We start from the raw sequence: 20,503 nt of genomic DNA, 5'->3' as shown, positions 1-20,503 counted from the left end.
CAGATTTGATTCAAAAGGAGATTTAGAATCAACGAAAGTGCATCCAGGGTATTTTAACTGACTCAATTCATTTACCGGAAATATTATGTAGACTTGAAAATCAAACCACTGTTATCGTAATTTTTGAGCGACTTTTCTGCGTAGTATAGGTCGTGTATCCAAGCCTACATTCAGGAAATTGGGGGCTCCAATCACACATTGGCAGTCTTAAAAATTGTTTTTCGAATTTTACCGATTTTTCACGCTATTCTAATACAGTGTCTGTACCTTAATTCAGTCCATAGTCAACTGCCTCTCAGTCCTAGCTTTTTTTATCCCACTGCTACCGAAAATCGTTAAGTATAAAGGTACATCAGTTAATTTATTCCAGTAAACAGTGTATTCTGTGTAAACTGTGGATTACATAATTACGTTGCCTTCATTAAGTAACCGTTTAATCCTATCTTCAAAAGTACATTTGCAGGCGCAGTTGATGCCCAAATCATCGAATACGGCTCTACCATTAGATGCGAGGTCGACTCAAGTCAGCCAGCAGAGATAGACGCGGAGAACGAGCCATCTATGAACCAACTATCAGCTACTACAAAGAATCATACAACATCTCCTGTATAAGGGTTGTAGGTCTTTTCATCGGAGCAAGAGGAACCATTTCAAAATTGAATGGATGAAAACCGTAACGGTATAAGTAGCATTTTGGTCATTCAGAGAAAAAGGCATTTAAACATCTTCAACACTCATATAAAGCATGCTATTTGTAGTTATACCACCCATTACTAGAGCGCAGAATATTACAGCTCTCACTTGTATCTCTTTGCTGGTGAAAGAATACATCCTCCCGGAGTTACATCCTGCACTTAACTCATTTTTTTAAATGTCACTTATACCGTTATGGTTTTCATCCATTCAATTCTTAGTTGAGATTTTCAAAAGTGTGGGTACTCCCAAGAATCTGTACTGTGACAGCCGTCTTGGCCATTAAAGGCTCCGCCCAAATTGTTAGAAATCACCTCTACAGTACTGCATACGAGAAGGACTAGCTCCAAAAAACTCTTCATGGTTAAACATACATTCAAGTGTTGTGGTATACTTTGTCAGATTTAGGCAGCCTATCATTATAGAAAGTACAAATAAATAAAAAATAATTCGTGAATTTATATTTCATTGCACATTGGCTTCCTAGCGCCCTACAATAATTCTCTACCTTGTTCAGTCACAATTAAGGCTCTGTAATTGTTGCGATGAAGATGATCTTAAGAGGGCTAACCTGAAGTCTGGTTGAGAGACGCCAGGTTGCAAAGTGAAGTCCATACTGTACATTGAGAGACAAGGTTTACGTACCTATATTGAGTTCTTCAATGGGCTCATTGAGTGATGATCAATTAGGTACGTAATCTACAGCGAGAGATGGGGTCACATACCTATGTTACACCTGTAAAATGTGAGTTCCTCAATGGGCTCATTGAGTGATGATCAATTAGGTACGTAATCTACAGCGAGAGATGGGGTCACATACCTATGTTACACCTGAAAAATGTGAGTTCCTCAATGGGCTCATTGAGTGATGATCAATTAGGTACGTAATCTACAGCGAGAGATGGGGTCACTTACCTATGTTACACCTGTAAAATGTGAGTTCCTCAATGGGCTCATTGAGAGACGCCAGGTTGCTCAGCCCCACGGACATGGAGGCCAGGTTCGAATTTTCACACCGAGCTCGTAAACCATCGTCTCCACCAGCCACGCACCGACAGGGGTACAGCATTATAGAGTTCTCTGGACAGCGATATCGGGGTCCAGGGGGGATGTAGCCCCCGAGCGCGAGGGGGGCTATCATTAGCAGGAGCAGCGCTGTCATGGCGCTCCGCAACCTGAAACAAAAATTACACGTTTAGAACTTATATAGACGTACATACTAAGCTAATTAAAGTGGCCAAAGGAATGGCCAACAATAGTAATAATAATAGACAAATGTTATCATCAGTTAGGCTTCTCCTGAGTGGTAGGCAACGCCTTGAACATCTTAGGGAGGTGAAATCTTGCGGAAATATGCTGAAATTCCTGAAGAGTACTTGAGTACAAGTTTATTAACAGATGTCACTACTTTTGATTATGGAGTGCCTCCAAGGGGCTTCGAATGTGTTTAATTGAGTATTGTAATTGTATAGGTTTTGGCACAAGAATGCTTACGTCTTTTGTTTCTAACTTGTCACTACCGTGACTTCTAATTTAATCAACCTATCATTGCCCAGCTCTAATCTAAAAATAGGGGTGATCTTGAATCTTATGTATCTATCTGGATCGAAATGTGAAACAGTGCTATGAGCTGTGAGGTTTTCCTCATAAAAGGCTACCGGTGAGTTGGGACAGCTCTAAGGTAGGCGGCTACATTTTATTCTATCATGTGAACTTACTTGCGTGTGATGACGAGAAGATACCAGCTTTTCTCTCTAGTATGTAACAGTTAGGGTTGAGCCGCGTTTACCTTATTTTAATGTAGGCTATCTTAATGTATTTAATGTAGGTTTCTAGGCTGTCTTCGAACGAAGTGTAACCACCCAAGTGGGTGTCATGTATTGTCTAAATATGTTCGAGTGTAGACCCTCGTTTCCCTTGTTCACTTTGCTTTTTGGTCGCAAAGCTTTTACTATTTTTAAAAATTTTCATCTTCCATTTCGATTAGTAATTCTCTTTCATGTCTTAGTCACCAACGTAGTATGGCTTATTCTCTATCTCACGGATCTTCTGCCCCATTAGGTCTTATTGCAAGTCATGTCACAGGATTGCTTGGGTAGATTCAAAATCCCGTTCTATCTTGTATTCTGCCTTTTATATTCACCTTATTCATGCCGTCATTGACCGTGTAGTATAAATTTCTGCTCCTGCTTTTCTGGATCCTTCCGATCACAAACCTTGTATCATTGCAACGATTGTCTAATTGGGTAAATCTGATAAGCTTTCAAATATAATACGTAGTATCTGGATATGAATTCTAGGCCCGTTAGGCCACTGATGTTTAAGGCTGAGAGTGCGATACCTCTCTAAAATGTAACATGTTTTCTTGGAAGAGCAATTTTCTTCATTGTATTGTATAAGAAAATTTATCTTACGAATGATGTGTATAGACTTATTAGGCTTGGAGACTGGGGGTTTGTCCTCCCGATCATTTTATGAAGATTCAAAGCTCCAATTGTTAACTTTTTCATGTACCTACACATGAATATTAATTGTGGTTGTAACATTTTGTTATTTATCAAAATTGTTCTTGTTGCTACCTTTGAAAATAAAATAGAAACAGAAAAGAAAAAGATTATTTCACAAATCTATTCAAAATTTAAAGACATGTATGGTCATTTTTTCTGCCGCTTTCCCCTCTCTACTGCCCTTGTGTCTAATAATAATAATTTGATTGATTGATTGATTGATTGATTGATTGATTGATTGATTGATTGATTGATTGATTGATTGATTGATTGATTGATTGATTGATTGATTGATTGATTGATTGATTGATTGATTGATTGATTGATTGATTGATTGATTGATTGATTGATTGATTGATTGATTGATTGATTGATTGATTGATTGATTGATTGATTGATTGATTGATTGATTGATTGATTGATTGATTGATTGATTGATTGATTGATTGATTGATTGATTGATTGATTGATTGATTGATTGATTGATTGATTGATTGATTGATTGATTGATTGATTGATTGATTGATTGATTGATTGATTGATTGATTGATTGATTGAAGCACTCACAAATATCAACCAAGATTCGAACCACACTTCCAGCACACAAGGCCGGTCTATTAAAACTATAGGAGGAAAACCACTACCGTGTTCGTTGGAATTCGAATTCTTTGAATCTTGGTCAGTTCTTCAGAGAGAGCTTGTAAACCAGTCAGCCTTCAGCTGTTACTTTCCACTGCAGTGTCAACATAAAGCAAGCAAGCTTTTAGTTCTACATGACTTGATACCGTGAGCATAGCTACAGGACTTCCAGTACCTGGAACGTCAAAGCACAAGGACGTGACTTTTCGTTTCACAAATTTCACCGTCAACATGTTTGCTCCAAGAGTGCAGTGATTAGTTGGCATCAGGCGCAATCTCAGCCGTAGGAAACAATTTTCTTCTTCCGGTGCAGAATGATTCATGTCCATGTCTAAGTATGAACTCAGCCCCTTGATGATGAAGGTCGCTGAGATCATAGAATTCAAGGATAGGTGGTTCTACACCAGAGTTCTCATAATGTCCTTCCGCCATACTGACGAAGGAAATATTTGTGTTCGAACGCTCCGAATTGTATGAAAATTTCGTAGGAAATCTCCAATTTGGTCACCAAAAACGGCTATAGGGTTCCTTTCCGTGCAGAATTATGCATGTGATCAAACGAGTAGCGTTTAGTAGTTGCGGTTACGGTATGACGTGTGGTCGTAACGACATACAAGGAAAGGAACAGCCAAAATAAGATAGCAAGATGATATAGAGGAAGACCTCAGGAAAATACGAGTGAGGAAGTGGAGAGCGATAGCTGTGTTTCAAAAAGAACGAGCATCATTAGTGAAGGAAGGGCCGTGCGCTAAAACAGAAGACGAACTAAAAAATACAATAAAATTCAACAAAACTACTCGAATTATCGGCATATTGAATTTGACAGAAGTCAACGAGTTTCGTCATGAGATCTCCCTGTGGGTGGGGGTGGTAGAGTAACATCCACGGTATTCCCTGCCTGCCGTAAGAGGCAACTAAAGGGGGACCCAGAGGCTTGGATTGCCGACCTCGGGGCCCTTAGCTCACGCTTAGCATTGTTTCCATTTACTTGTGCCAGGCTCACTTTCATCTTCCCTACCGACCACCCTTGGCCAACGCTTGTTCTTTTCTGACGCCAGTGGTATTAGACCATTCGAGGCCTAGGGAGTCTTTCATTTTCACGCCATTCGTGCCCCTTGGCTTTCTTTGGCCGATGGCTTCATGTTTCAAAGTGTCGGACCCCTCTTCCTCTGATTAGTGTTAATAGAGGATGCTTGCCCAAATAATAACCACCACCTTCCGTTATAAGGGTGTAAAAGTGAACACACTTTCATCAGTAAGATGGAAAGGAGGTACGCTGATCCAGTTACATAAGAACTTCAAAACGGCTGCTTTGAAACCTTTCCCGCTCTGTATAGCCCTGATATTATCAGGGATTTTGTTCCATTCACGAGATGTGAAAACTGTGAAGGAGTTGGTGAATATGATAGTTATGTGATTCGGTAATGCAATAAGAATGGAGTTACGTGCTCGTGATTTCTGTCATGATGTGAGATAAATAAGATGAGATGTTTTATTTATTATGGCAAAGTTATTGTCTTATTACACTTAACCAGCTCTTAACCTAATACACTATTATTAATAACAACGACACTTAAGTAATGATGATGCTTATAATGATAATAATAATAACAACAGGCGAATAAAAGACAAATACACTAGCAATAATAAAAGGAATAATATGAATATTAATAAAATATTTAGAAAGTTAGAGAAAAAGGAAAGGAAATTACTAAGGAAGATATTTGAGCATGAAAAGTTGGGAAGTACTTGGATGAGTGATAAAGAAATATATCATCATCATTAGTCACTTTACCGGGCAAGTTGGCCGTGCGGTTATGGGCGCGCAGCAATGAGCCTGCATCCGTGAGATAGTGGATTCTAACCCCACTGTCGGCAGCCCTGGAGCCGTGGCTTCCCATTTTTACACCAGGCAAATGCTGGGGCTGTACTTTAATTAAGGTCTCGGCCGCTTCCTTCCCACTCCTAGCCCTTTCCCATCCCATCGTCGCTATAAGACCTGTCTGTGTCCGTGCGACGTAAAGCCACTAGCAAAAGAAAAAAACTCACCTAACCGGAGGATTTGTTGGAACTTTTGTATGGCAACATCGATTTTTGGTATTATAAGAGAACACTGAATGAGTCATTCTAGTGAAGTTGACGACTGAGGTACTATGTTACTGCTAAAACAGAAAGTGCTATTGCAGTACCACAGACTCAGTGAGTAACATCTTTCTCAGTATCTGCAGATACGAGCCGTATTCTAAATGCCATTTTTTAGCAACACACATACCATAATAAACTTCTTCTTCTTTTTTTCCTACCGCTTTTTCCCACACCTGAGGGGTCGCGGGTGCGAACTGCGTCGCACATGTGGATTTGGCCCTGTTTCACGGCCGGATGCCCTTCCTGACGCCAACCCTATATGGAGGGATGTAATTACTATTGCGTGTTTTTTGTGGTGGTTAGTAGTGTGGAGTGTTGTCTGAATATGACGAGGAGAGTGTTGGGACGGAACATACACCCATTCCCCGAGCCAGAAGAATTAATCAGAAGCGATTAAAATCCCCGGCCCGGCCGGGAATCGAACCCGGGACCCTCTGAACCGAAGACCAGTATGCTGACCATTTAGCTACGTTATGCTGTAGCCACTGCCAACGGACAGACACGAACATACTGGTTATATCGTGAAAAGGCAACGAGCTGATCGTATTGTTGTTAGTCATTATAACTACAAATAGGGTTCCTGTAACGTAATAGGTAGAATTTCCAGTGGTTATTAAAGAATAACTTAATCTCTCAAACGAGAGATCATATCACAGTATGAATATAGATGTAAAGAAAGCTCTTAAACCCCTCTCACCTTTTCATCCGTATCACCCAACTGAATATCTTCTCGGTATAAAACCTATAGTGCTAGACAACGTCATGACAAAACGAATTGGCTGTGCGGTACGCGTAATGTAGCCGTAAGATTGCATCTGGAGATGATGGGTTCATAACCCGTCGTCGGTAATCCTTATGATCTTTTCCCGTTGTTTCATACTGTCACACTTGTATTTTACTTTTTTACTCCAGGTGTGTATCTTAATTAACACCGCTCCCTCTTCAGTCTTAACCTTTCTTTATCCAAAGTCGCCAAAAACCTGAAAGTGTTAGTGCAAAAATGGAAAAAATGAAAAACAGCAAAATTTCAATGTTACATTATTGGATTTACATAATATCAAATGCAATTTAAATTCAGAATATCTGTTAGTCTGCATGCAAAAACAAAGTTTCCAGTGTGTATTTTATAGCCCTATCCCCATTTCGTTTTGCAGCAGAAATTTGAAAATAAAATGTAAATAGATATTCCTGTTCTTTGAAATGGTCTATACGACGCTTAACATAAATGTAGTGTGAAAAATTATGGTAGTCACCCGACATCCAATCTTTATTGTAATGAACCTATCCAATGCGCATAAGCATGTGAATGTAATAAGAATATTGACTCTAATGTCTCCGTACGACTAATAGACAGACATCACCATTTAATTTAAAATACTGAATTACCTATAAATCTTATCAAAAATTTTAATTTTTGAAAGCTGTACAAAATGCAAGCTTCCAGCACACCGAGATGTGATCAAAATATTCGTTGGTAAACAAATAACGAACACTTTTTTTTTTTTACACATAGCTTTAATAATACAAAGTAAACATATTATTTTTCTGCTGCCATGTTACAACATTGCTTAACGGTTCTGTAATTTCAAAGTACTTAAATTGTGTCCATTTTGAAAATGTTTTAGTTTAAACACCTGTGAACTATACATATTTTTTAATGCCGCAGTCCCATTTTTCTATGAACACCCTGGTTCCGTTTCACTCTTGTCTGCAGGTTCTGTCCCCACGCACTGGTCCTACTGAAAATCCAAAACGAAACCCTCTCGGTTCGAACCCAAGACACTCGTGATGGCAGTGGAGTGGTGAGACCTCTGTTCCAGCGTGCCCAATCTTTTAAACTTATCCAACTTATTTATGGGATCGCTGGAGCCACCCTGGTTCATTTAGGATTTAGGCCGAGGGTTTAATGCCAGATGTCCTTCCTGACGACTCGCGATGTTTTAGGAGACGAGGGGCAGCGGACCCGGTCAAGAAAGACAAGTAATAGGGACGAGGATGTGACGCTGACCATGTGACACTCCAGCATCTACAGGCCATCTAACCGAGTAGCAGTAGTATTAGCTGACCAAGGCCCCAATATGTTGTTGCGCCACAGCTTTGTTTTTTATATGGAGCGATCAAAATAGGGATAAATTCTCCATGATTGTCAGCAGTCTTCTGCCAGTAGAAGGTGTCAGAGGAAGAAGCAGTATATTTAGAAGGGTAAATTCTCAAACATTCCCACAAAGATTACAATCAATTGTAATTTTTTAAATGTTGTTGGTAATAATAATATAGTTAGTTTATTCCACGACTTCAGCTTAGGGCCACGTGGATCGACAATCAGACCACTCGAAGGATCGGGTCGTACATTGAAATGTCGGGAGTCGAAGTTTTCAAACAACGACATACTGGAGCGTGTGCCAGTAGTAATGAGAGTGCTAATGTCGCATATTACACAGGAAGTGTGGAACATGTACGATAACTCGACCGATGTGTCGGTGAAAGTCTACTGCACTTTCTCTGCTCTTGTTACACTTAATTTATGGTCAATAACACACAATAAACTTTTATGATATGACGCAACGGTTTAGAAATCTGAACTATGTCTTACATTGTTACAGCACTGCTTACCATACATGGGCACTCAAGGACAATCTGCGGCAGGTGAAGGAATTGTTACTTCTTAATAGCACCTGCATACTGTTTAGAACATCCTGTCTACTTGTTTCAAATTCATTTTTCAGATTTTATAATGATATGCCCTACATTTTCTGATATTGATATTCCTGAGGGAGGTCCTCCCTTCTGTCGTCCCCTCGGTCGATTCTCCCTGTGGGTGGAGGTGGTAGAATACATCATCAGTATCCTCTGACTGCCGTAAGAGACGACTGAAGAGGCCCTCAGAGCTCTCAAGTTGGGGAGAGTGGGTTTGCAATCACGGGGCTTCTAGCTGAGTCTGGCACTCCTTCCCCTTACTTATGTCAGTCTCCTCACTTTTATATTTTCAGTCCGACTTCCTTTGTCAACGCTGAGGCCCATACTTCACGCCTTCGTGCTTCTCCTGTCTTTTTTAACAACACCTTAATTTTTTCGAAGTATTGCAATTCTTCCCTTCTTCCTTCAGATTAGTGTTAATAGGGGACGGTTGCTAAGTTGTATTCCGCCGTAAAACAATAACTACCACTACCATGTAACGGTCCGAACTTTTTTTTAAATTTTGCTTTATGTCGTACCGGCACACATGGCAACGATGGGATAGGAACGGGCTAGGTGCGGGAAGGAAGCGGCCGTGTCTTTAATTAAGGTACAGCCGCCGCATTTGCCTGGTGCGAAAATTGGAAACCACGGAAAACCATATTCGGGGTTGCGAACAGCGGGATTCGAACCCCCTATCTCCCGAATGCAAGCTGACAGCTACGTGCCCCAAACCGCACGGCCACTAGCTCGATACAAACTTTTCATCTTTGTGACATCTAGTTCTGAAAATGCTGATGAAAATAGCCACAAATGGAGTATGTGCATAACATAGGACTGGATTGAAAAGAAACCGGAACATCGTCGCTGCGCCTGAAAACTCTCCTACGTGCCGATGTAGTCTCACAAATACCCGACTTTACATTCCGATTTTCATAAAATTCTCTTCAGCCGTTTCCTCGTGATTCGTGTACATACATACAGACAGACAGACAGACAGACAGACAGACAGAAATTACGGAAAAGTAAAAAATGCATGTTCTTGTTACTGCGGAAATGATCGATACAGAAATACCATTCTTTTCAAATTCTGAGCAATGTACAGACAAAACTCTTATTTTATATATTCCAGCTCTGGAACTTTGGACTCTTAGATCGGCAGCGTAGTACTGTTCGTTGAAAGTGAGAAAGTGTGCGGTTTTTCATTTGATGGAGTATTTTATATCATAACATTGCTTTCAATCGCTACATTTCTACTGACGTTTTTGTAATGACCTATGTTGAATTCAGTTAGGAAAACCACCAAGAGTCCGCCTCTGTGGTGTAGTGCTTAGCGTGATTAGCTGCCACCCCTGGAAGTCCGGGTTCGATTCCTGGCTCTGCCACGAAATTTGAAAAGTGGTACGAGGGCTGGAACGGGGTCCACTCAGCCTCGGGAGGTCAACTGAGTAGAGGTGTGTTCGGTTCCCACCTCAGCCATCCTGGAAGTGGTTTTCCGTGGTTTCCCACTTCTCCTCCAGGCAAATGCCGGGATGGTACCTAACTTAAAGCCACGGCCGCTTCCTTCCCTCTTCCTTGCCTGTCCCATCCAACCTTCCCATTCCTCCACTAGGCCCCTGTTCAGCATAGCAGGTGAGGCCGCCTGGGCGAGTTACTGGTCATTCTCCCCAGTTGTATCCCCCGACCCAAAGTCTGAATCTCCAGGACACTGCCCTTGAAGTGGTAGAGGTGGGATCCCTCGCTGAATCCGAGGGAAAAACCAACCCTGGAGGGTAAACAGATTACGAACGAAAACCACCAAGTGAGTCTTTCTGAGAATCCCGTAGCGAAGCACGGGTACATCAGCTAGTATGTAATAGAGAACGAAAGTTATTACATACAGGATTGGACCTTAGACGGCAGAACCTTACCGGCCCGAAAAATATAACGATTTTTCTAGGTTTATGATGAAGATAATAATTCATTTGTAGAGACAGCGTCACCGATGCCATCGTCCCAGGGGAATTAAAGATGCTATCACCGTTGATTTCTTCATGTTCAATCCTAGCTCAAATTCGAGAATTTAAACCCTATTATGAGCTATAGTGTGGGATGTACATTTTATTTATTTATTTATTTATTTATTTATTTATTTATTTACATTATAAAGAACAATGGCTGTTTGTATCAACAGAATGCCCTCGAAGTAATCCGCGTGTTTTGCTTCTCCTTACTCTCAGCCTCACATCTACCTGTCATCCGTGGCAGGAAGCCAAGATACGTACCGTGACCTATGAGTAACACACGCCCACAGTGTGGCAAGAAAGTTCAGTCACACATGCTGTACTTGTGCACAATCAACGTGAAGTACAACTCGTCCCTTTACCACAGTTGGGGGCTGTCTTATTCGAAGCCTCAAGCGAAGTTCTAAATGGTCATGTCGAGATTTGAACCTTCCTGCTTCGTGGGAGGAGAGGTGGCCTTGTCTGGGTGGGCGAACTGTGAGTCACTGATCTCCATCACTGCAACGTGGAGTCAAGCTGTTTATGTATGTTAAAAACAGCCTGATATCGACGGCTAGTTTACATTAGGGTGACCAGATTACAAGTATGAAAATGAGGGACACTTCGACCGCCGTTGATTATTAGACCCTATTTATATTATTTATGATTAGAAATTCTTAACATGAACCAGAGACCTCACAAAGATGATCATTTATTTATAGAAAACAAGTTCTAATAATAATAATAATAATAATAATAATAATAATAATAATAATAATAATAATTTATCACGAAGCTCTGTCATTATTATTATTATTATTATTATTATTATTATTATTATTATTATTATTATTTCTTTGCATCGTCCAAGGCCTACAGTAACGACTAATGTGACGTCACTTCCAACACACATTTTGTCACATTGCACACATTTTCGGACGACACCCAGCCATAAAACATAGACTATGTCGAAACAATGTTCACTATGCAGGATAAGTTGTCATTTTTACCATTTTGTATACGCCTGTCTCACTGGTTTGTTACATTTAGTGCCAACCAAACAGACTGTAATTACTTTACACAATGAGAAATATACATCACAGCTGTGTAATAAATAAAGTTTAAACACGGTGTTATAAAATATACGGGACGGTTCATGAAAAACGGGACAAAATGAGTCCTGTATATTTTTTGTGGGACAACGGGACAGTTTAGGGAAATTAGGGACAATCCCGTAAAATACAGGACATCTGGTCACCCTATTCCACTATAACTCAAAACTTGCTAATTTTTAGATATATATCTCCGTAGATTTTAATACACTGACTGACAGAGCAAATGCAACACCAAGAAGGAATGGTTCGAAAGGGATGAAAGTTGGGGGTAAAGAAAAGAGACGGCACGGACGAATAATTGATGTTTATTTCAAACCGATATGCAGGTTACACAATGCGCACGGCATCGACTCAGCAGGATGTAGGACCACCGCGAGCGGCGATGCACGCAGAAACACGTCGAGGTACAGAGTCAATAAGAGTGCGGATGGTGTCCTGAGGGATGGTTCTCCATTCTCTGTCAACCATTTGCCACAGTTGGTCGTCCGTACGAGGCTGGGGCAGAGTTTGCAAACGGCGTCCAATGAGATCCCACACGTGTTCGATTGGTGAGAGATCCGGAGAGTACGCTGGCCACGGAAGCATCTGTACACCTCGTAGAGCCTGTTGGGAGATGCGAGCAGTGTGTGGGCGGGCATTATCCTGCTGAAACAGAGCATTGGGCAGCCCCTGAAGGTACGGGAGTGCCACCGGCCGCAGCACATGCTGCACGTAGCGGTGGGCATTTAACGTGCCTTGAATACGCACTAGAGGTGACGTGGAATCATACGCAATAGCGCCCCAAACCATGATGCCGCGTTGTCTAGCGGTAGGGCGCTCCACAGTTACTGCCGGATTTGACCTTTCTCCACGCCGACGCCACACTCGTCTGCGGTGACTGTCACTGACAGAACAGAAGCGTGACTCATCGGAGAACACGACGTTCCGCCATTCCCTCATCCAAGTCGCTCTAGCCCGGCACCATGCCAGGCGTGCACGTCTATGCTGTGGAGTCAATGGTAGTCTTCTGAGCGGACGCCGGGAGTGCAGGCCTCCTTCAACCAATCGACGAAAAATTGTTCTGGTCGATATTGGAACAGCCAGGGTGTCTTGCACATGCTGAAGAATGGCGGTTGACGTGGCGTGCGGGGCTGCCACCGCTTGGCGGCGGATGCGCCGATCCTCGCGTGCTGACGTCACTCGGGCTGCGCCTGGACCCCTCGCACGTGCCACATGTCCCTGCGCCAACCATCTTCGCCAAAGGTGCTGCACCGTGGACACATCCCTATGGGTATCGGCTGCGATTTGACGAAGCGACCAACCTGCCCTTCTCAGCCCGATCACCATACCCCTCGTAAAGTCGTCTGTCTGCTGGAAATGCCTCCGTTGAGGGCGGCCTGGCATTCTTAGCTAAACACGTGTCCTGTGGCACACGACAACATGTTCTACAATGACTGTCGGCTGAGAAATCACGGTACGAAGTGGGCCATTCGCCAACGCCGTGTCCCATTTATCGTTCGCTACGTGCGCAGCACAGCGGCGCATTTCACATCATGAGCATACCTCAGTGACGTCAGTCTACCCTGCAATTGGCATAAAGTTCTGACCACTCCTTCTTGGTGTTGCATTTGCTCTGTCAGTCAGTGTAGGCCCTATATAGCATCATGAAGAGAAACTCACGGATAAGCACAACATCACGACCACGAAGGCATATTTATGTAATGAATTACTTTATATGGCGTGGTTCAGGCTATGAAGCCTGTTGTTATGCCAAACCATTGGTATAAACGAAAATTCCCAATGTTCCCATGTTTCCGAGTTATAAAGTTCGAGCTAGAGTACACGACGACACTGTGAAGCCGCATGCTATGGTATACATCACTTTGACAAAGCGATGGTATCCACAGCTGCGTTAAGTACATACAGGTAGGTGCGAATTAACTGTCGCACTTTATATTTTCACACAATCGATGTCAGACCATCAGCTAACGTAAGAGATGAAAAGGTAAGCTGTCATCGTTGCGATGCACGCAAACCATAGCGATGTTGAGATTACACGGTTTTTGAAAGCCAACAGATCATTTGTGTACGTAATTTGGAAGGCGTTAGAACCTCTAATGGGGTTGTGTTGCATGGCATGTAGCTACCTGAAGAAAATACTCGCATCATCATCATTTCGTGCAGCAGGAGTTGAAGCTTATCAACAAGAATATCACAACTTCCAAGGGGACCACTGCCAGAGATATCCAAGTGCCCCAGGGCAAAATCCACACTGTAGTATATGAGGATAGTCCATATAAGACATAAGTCGAATACTTTGAGGAAAGGCAAAATTGATATGATACACACACAGACGAATAACGATTGTTCCTGTTGAAACGTGCGTAAGAACATGATCTGCTCTGATTCGTTTTCAAAGGAAAACTTCTACCAGGATCAAAAGGTGAACAGAAGAAATGACCAGAGGTTAAATGCGTATTACCATGTTATACACGTTAATCGTGGTTTTAAGTTGTGAACGACACGTCATGTGTAACGGACTCTTCACTTCATCGGCAACTACTGTTATGAAACTCGCCACGCACATAACCTTTTTTCTACGATTAGTATGGACTTACCCTCATCATGATATAAACTGCATTTTTTCTCCAACTGGAACTTGCATACTTCTGTGAACTTGCATACTTCATAAATTTGCATGAACTCTACTCTATTCATCTTCACCATCTTCGATAAACTAACTTCCTTTTTGCCGGCTGAAGTCATGTGACCGCCTGGTTTATTCGCGCATGCTTCACTAATATCTGGAATCTTCTAGATATATTTCTCATTCTACTCCACACTATAAATACCTGGCCTTCCTCTGGAAACATTGAGATGGACTTAGGCCTGTGTGGAGGGAGCAACATCCTACGTCAACTTCGTCCTTATTTACATGTGCCCAGATGTCTTCATTCGCGGGCAGTTCAATTTGCTTCATGATGAGGTATGACAAACTGATTTCTTTACTGTAAATATTTTAAATTGCATTGGGACAGACTTTCCTTGCAAAATTAAACTGGGAGCATGGCATTTCCAGGACGAAATTTCACTTGCCCCTTTTGTATTTAAAACTTTTCATTCACGACCTTCGTAACAACTTTCTTTTGAAATGTGCGTGTGGTGTATTGGCAACTGTGCGACTTCTACTGTACACGTACTTCTATTCGTTCAGTGCTTCAGGATATTGTGAAACTGGTTCAATGAAATTACATGGTGATTATTCGGCTGTAGAACTACGTTACCTAGTGTTAATCTGTGGGATAACAGAAGTGGTGGTGACCTGCATATAGTATTTGCATTTTGTTCAGATAATTTTTTCTGCTGGTGTACTCGAATTTGCTAACTGAACATCCTCCCTTTTTTGTCGTTCTGGATTTCTCTTTTTATTGCAGTATTCATCCTTTCCTTGTTTGCCCTTTTCCTTTCCTGCGGCATCTTCTCTTTTTCCTTTCTTTCTCTTGGATATCTTATCTCTTTTTTCTTTGATATAATGAATTTGTAATCCGTGTAAGTGGTTGGGAAAATTTTATATTTGTATAGTTCTCATTTCATGTAAAATGTCAGAGGTTCGATTTATTGTTTCAATATATATATATATATATATATTTTAAATCTTATACTGGTTTCTGATCTATTTTCACTTATTATTCCTCCGTATATTTCTCCTTTCCAGGTTATGTAGCATACTTTCCTTTGCCCAATATCTTGTTACTCTGCAATGCTTGGTGGAGATTTCTAAGTGCACGGCCTCCATTCTTAATTTGATAGTTACTCCACTGCATAAATCTTACTACTCGAGGGAAACTATTCTTAGATTTTCCCTTAGCACTATTTTGCATAATATATGTATATTACTCCCATTGGCCCAGTTACACATGGTAGCAGAGTATATATCGCAGCATAAACTCGAATTGTGTAATCCATTACTACTTTAAATTTCCACTTTGTTACGACCTTAGTTGCTTAATATTTTTTCTTGGGTGGTTTACTATTTCACCTCGCTAGACTTTGCCTTTCTTTTTCTCCTCTTTTTCAACATGGCTTATTTCTCCGACAATTTTTCTGCCTATGCTTCCGATACTTCTGATATTTCGTTTGATCCTCATTTCAATTTTTCTGATCCCAATCCTTTTACTAATCTGTCTTATAACCCTTTTGTTACTTCTACATCTTGTACTTTTACTACGACAGTTTCTTCCAGTGCAGGCTCTGAATCTCTACCACCCCCACTTCCACCTAACACCCCTCTCTATCCTGATCTTTCTCTTTTTACTGCCGAGTCGAAACCTCCACTTAACCAGGCACCTCCGCCTTCTGTCGACAAAACTCAATCAGCACAGCACTACACTCCTGATTTGCGAACTCCACCACCATCTCCTTCTCAGCAATATCTTTATGAATCCCCATATCATCACAACCCCTCTTCACATCAACCACTTAATTTCCATATTCTCACTAAATGTCTTGACAAGGTACCCGTCATTCAGTCTACTGATCCTGATACTTTGACACAATGGCTTTTTTCCGTTCGCAAATTTCTACAAACTGACTTAGCTCCGTTTTCCCAATTGCTTTCATTGCTTTACCCAAAAACATCTGGTCATCTTAGTAACTTTTGGCTTCAATATATGAAGTCTTCTCACGATTGGGCTCATTTTCGTTCAGTTTTACACACTTATTTTTTGCCTTATGAGATCCGACAACAACTCGGTAACAAGTATATCAGACGTCATCAACGTCCCGATGAATCGGCTTATGATTATCTTGACTCCATTATCGGCTATTCTGACGTGTTAGCTATTGCTCAACATCCCCAGGAAATCATTTCTCTTATTCGATTTTATGCCTCTCCAGCCTTCCGTCAAATCATTAATCCCTTTTCGCCACCCACTACTGTTCCTCAGCTTTACAGTATCGCTCAACTAGATGTTCTAAATACCCATAGTAACTTTTCTTATTATTCTTCCACTCCACCTTCCCAGTTCAACATTTCAACAATTCGCACACCTTCTACTACTCGTCTACCTTCTCAGGGTAATATCTCGCGTTTCCGTTGTTATCGGTGTCAGGCTATAGGGCACTTAGCGCGCGATTGTACCTATTTTTCCTTGGGAAACTTCACTTCCCGTCGTCAGCAGGCAGCTCACGACCTCATGGGCAAAATCTGCCTCGTGTTTCTTCAGCATTCTCTTCTGGTACTCAATCACAGTCCTATACTCTTGTACAGTTACATAATACTCCCTCCTTAGCCTTATTAGATTCTGGTTCTGCGATTTCCCTAATCAGTTTCTCTTTTTTCCAGCAACTTTTACAAACACATCCGCATCTTCAATTATGCCCTTCTACCCTCAAATGTCTCTCCATATCTCAACACTCTCTTGAAATCGTGGGTCAACTAAAACTCTGTGTTAAAATTTCCAAATTTTCTTGGCCATTTGAATTTCAAGTGGTTAGCAATTGCTCACTCCCTGTCATACTCGGTTATGATTTTTTTGCTCATACTGGCCTTATTTATAATACTGCTATGGCTTCTATCTCATTTTTTTCAATCCACACGTTCAAATTCCTTTGGTGGACCCCCTTGATTTCCCTATGAACCACGTCTTCAGTCATCAGCATATTTATGCCACTGCTCCCCAACTAGATGCAATTGATGCCTTAAAATCTGAATTCGCTGATGTTATCACTGATAAACTAGGCTCTGTAGTTACTTATCAGGCTCACATTGATTTAATTGATCAAACTCCTGTTCGTTCACCTCCTTACCATCTCAGCCCTCCTCGGATGGCAAAAATGGATGACATTATTCATAAAATGCTTCAGGATGGTACCATTGTTCCGTCCTCTTCCAATTACGCATCCCCGGCATTTCTTGTCGACAAGCCTGATGGTTCTTCGCGCCTGGTAGTTGATTACCGTAAATTAAACTCCAAAATCCTCTATGATTCCTATCCTATTCCTAAAATGCAAAACGCTTTCCACTTTTTTTCTAAAGCTAAATATTTTTCTCTTTTAGATCTCAACTCTGCTTACTACCAAATCCCCTTGGACTCTCGGAGCAGTCGGCTTACTGCTTTCATCACCCCAAATGGCCTTTTTCAGTTCACAAAAGTTCCTTTTGGATTGAACTTGGGGTCACAAATCAGGCAGAGATTAGTAGATTCTTTATTCTCAGATTTCAAGTACAAATTTCTCTATCCTTATATTGATGACCTTTTAATCTTTAGCCCAGATTTTGAGTCCCACATGTCTCATCTCCACCAAGTTCTTTCCAGATTACGTTCTATTGGTCTGACAGTTAACCCCTCTAAAATTTCCCTAGCTCAAACTTCTATAAAGTTCTTAGGTCACATTGTGTCACCTCAGGGAGTAGCCGTCGATCCCGAACGTACTTCTGCTATCTCTAATATTCCACCTCCCAAAAATCTCAAACAAATGCGCACCTTTTTAGGTCTGGTTTCTTTCTATCATCGGTTCATCCCTAACTTTTCCCACATTGCTGAGCCTCTCAATTATCTGAAACGTAAAAATGTTCCGTTTACCTGGACTCAATCTCAACAGGATGCCTTTCTTCAGCTTAAATCTCTTTTGATGCATGCTCCCATTCTTCAATTTCCTGATTTCTCCCTACCTTTTGAAATACACACTGATGCTTCTAATCTTGCTGTTGCTGGTGTTTTAACTCAGGTTGTTAATGATGTTCCTCTGCCTATCGCCTATTTCAGTCGACTTCTTTCTCCTACTGAAAGGAAATATTCTATCTTTGAACGTGAAGCCCTGGCCCTATTAAATACTATTGAACACTTTGCTGAATATTTGGAGCATAAAGAATTCCTTGTAAAGACTGATAATCAGGCTCTTTCATGGTTGTTGCACAATGCACCTAAGATTGGTAGAACTGGCCGCTGGCTCATGCGATTGTCCAGATTTAAGTTCTCCCTTAAATTCATTTCTAGCACTGAAAATTCTGTAGCGGACGCTCTTAGCCGTTTATTTGACACCTCTGCTCCTGAGCCTAGTACCACTGATGATTTACCCCTGAACGTCTTTATGTTGCCTTCACCTTCCTCTGTTAATGCTCTTTTTTCCTTAACAGATTTTCCCCTTTCATTTCAATCTTGTCAGTCGCATCAGCTCACCGATCAGTTCTGCATCCAACTCAAACAATCTTTCTCTGACCCCTCTTACCAGGGTCCGTTTACTATTTTTAAAGACCTCTTGGTCTACAAACCCACCAAGAAAGCTTCTCCTAAAGTGGTGCTCCCACAAGCTCTTCAACCCATGATTTTGCAATATTATCACTCCTCCCCTGTAGGTGGGCATCTCGGCATCACTAAAACGTACAACCGTATAGCCTCTCTTTTCTTTTGGCCTCAAATGCGTAAGTCTATTCGCAACTTTGTTCAAACTTGTGAATTGTGTCAAAAATCTAAACCTTTAAACATGAAGTCTGCTGGTCTTCATTCTGCCCTTCCACCTACTCACCCTGCCCAAACCTTTTTCATTGATCTAGTTGGACCTATTGTTCGGTCTTCTCGTGGCATCTTGTATATTTTCACCCTGTTGGATGCATTTTCCAAATTTCTAGTCCTCCGACCCTTACGTAAAATTTCTACCAGATTGTCATCAATTTACTCACTGAACAAATTTTTCCTATTACCGGTTTGCCTGCTAATATTGTTTCTGATAATGCTTCTATTTTCACTTCCGGTGTCTTTTTTAATATGTGTTTTCAACTGGGTATCAAACGTATTTTGACTTCTCCCTACCATCCTCAGTCCAACACCGTGGAAAGGTACCACCGTAATCTCAAAGTTGCTTTATCTATATTTCATAGTTCTTTTCAGAAAGACTGGGATTCTTATCTTTCCTCTTTGGCGTTGGCTTTTAATTCCAGCATTAATAGTTCTACTGCTCAAACTCCGGCTAAGCTCTTTCTTGGTCGTGATCTTCAAACTCCTCTTTCCCTAAATTGGGATTTACACAAACTTTTTGAATATTCTGATCAGCCATCCTCTTCATCACTCTGGAAAGACGCCTTTAATCAATTGCTAAAAGCTCAACAAGTGCACAAAAAAAGTTTATAATCCTCGTCATAAGCCATCAAACTTTAAAATTGGCGATTTAGTCCTCGTTGCCAATCATCCGCACAGCTCGACAATCAATGCCACCTCTGCTAAACTTGCTCTTCGATGGCTTGGTCCATACCGTATTTTGTCTTTCCCTACCCCTGTCACTGCATTTTTGCAATCTACGACTGATCTCTTCGACACTAAGAAACTTCATCTGAGTCAGCTCAAGCGATTTCATCCTTCTTGAACTTTCACATCTTGCTTTCCTTTGCACTGTGTTTTCCTTCTCTTGCTATTCCCTCTTTCTAAATTTTTTTTCTCTCTCTTTTCTGCTTCTAGTCTGGAAATGTCTACTGCTCCCAGTGTTATTTTTCTTTGTTTTTTTCTTCTTATTCTTTGTTGTTTGTCTACCTCATCACTTCCTTTTGCTCCCTTTATGGATTTTTTTTTCTTTCTCTTTCTCCCCCTCCACACAGGTCTCTCCAGTCTCCCTCCCAGCCCAGTCGGCACAGGTTGTAATGGGAGTGTAAATATGCTTCCCAACCATTTTCTTTCTCTCTTTTAAAATTGTTTTTTATTTTTATTGTCGTTTGTGATATTTACATTTATATATCTATGTATATATTTCTCTTTATAACTACTCTCCTCTCCTT

The 20,503-nt window shown here is 41.2% G+C and overlaps 1 protein-coding gene across 1 annotated transcript in view; it reads right to left on the bottom strand.

Annotated features, from left to right (window-relative positions):
- The window catches only part of conv (convoluted), a 167,285-nt gene that overhangs the window by 79,250 nt on the left and 67,532 nt on the right, over nt 1-20,503 (bottom strand). The window contains exon 2 of the mRNA XM_067148423.2: nt 1,609-1,868. Coding sequence (XP_067004524.2) covers nt 1,609-1,855 — 247 coding nt within the window. The 5' untranslated portion in view covers nt 1,856-1,868. The remainder of the gene's footprint in view (nt 1-1,608; nt 1,869-20,503) is intronic.

This window comes from Anabrus simplex, chromosome 5 (assembly GCF_040414725.1).
Source record: "Anabrus simplex isolate iqAnaSimp1 chromosome 5, ASM4041472v1, whole genome shotgun sequence".
Classification (NCBI taxonomy): Eukaryota; Metazoa; Arthropoda; class Insecta; order Orthoptera; family Tettigoniidae; genus Anabrus; species Anabrus simplex.
Note: the sequence above shows the minus strand (reverse complement) of the source record. Positions and strands in the feature narration are given on the sequence as shown.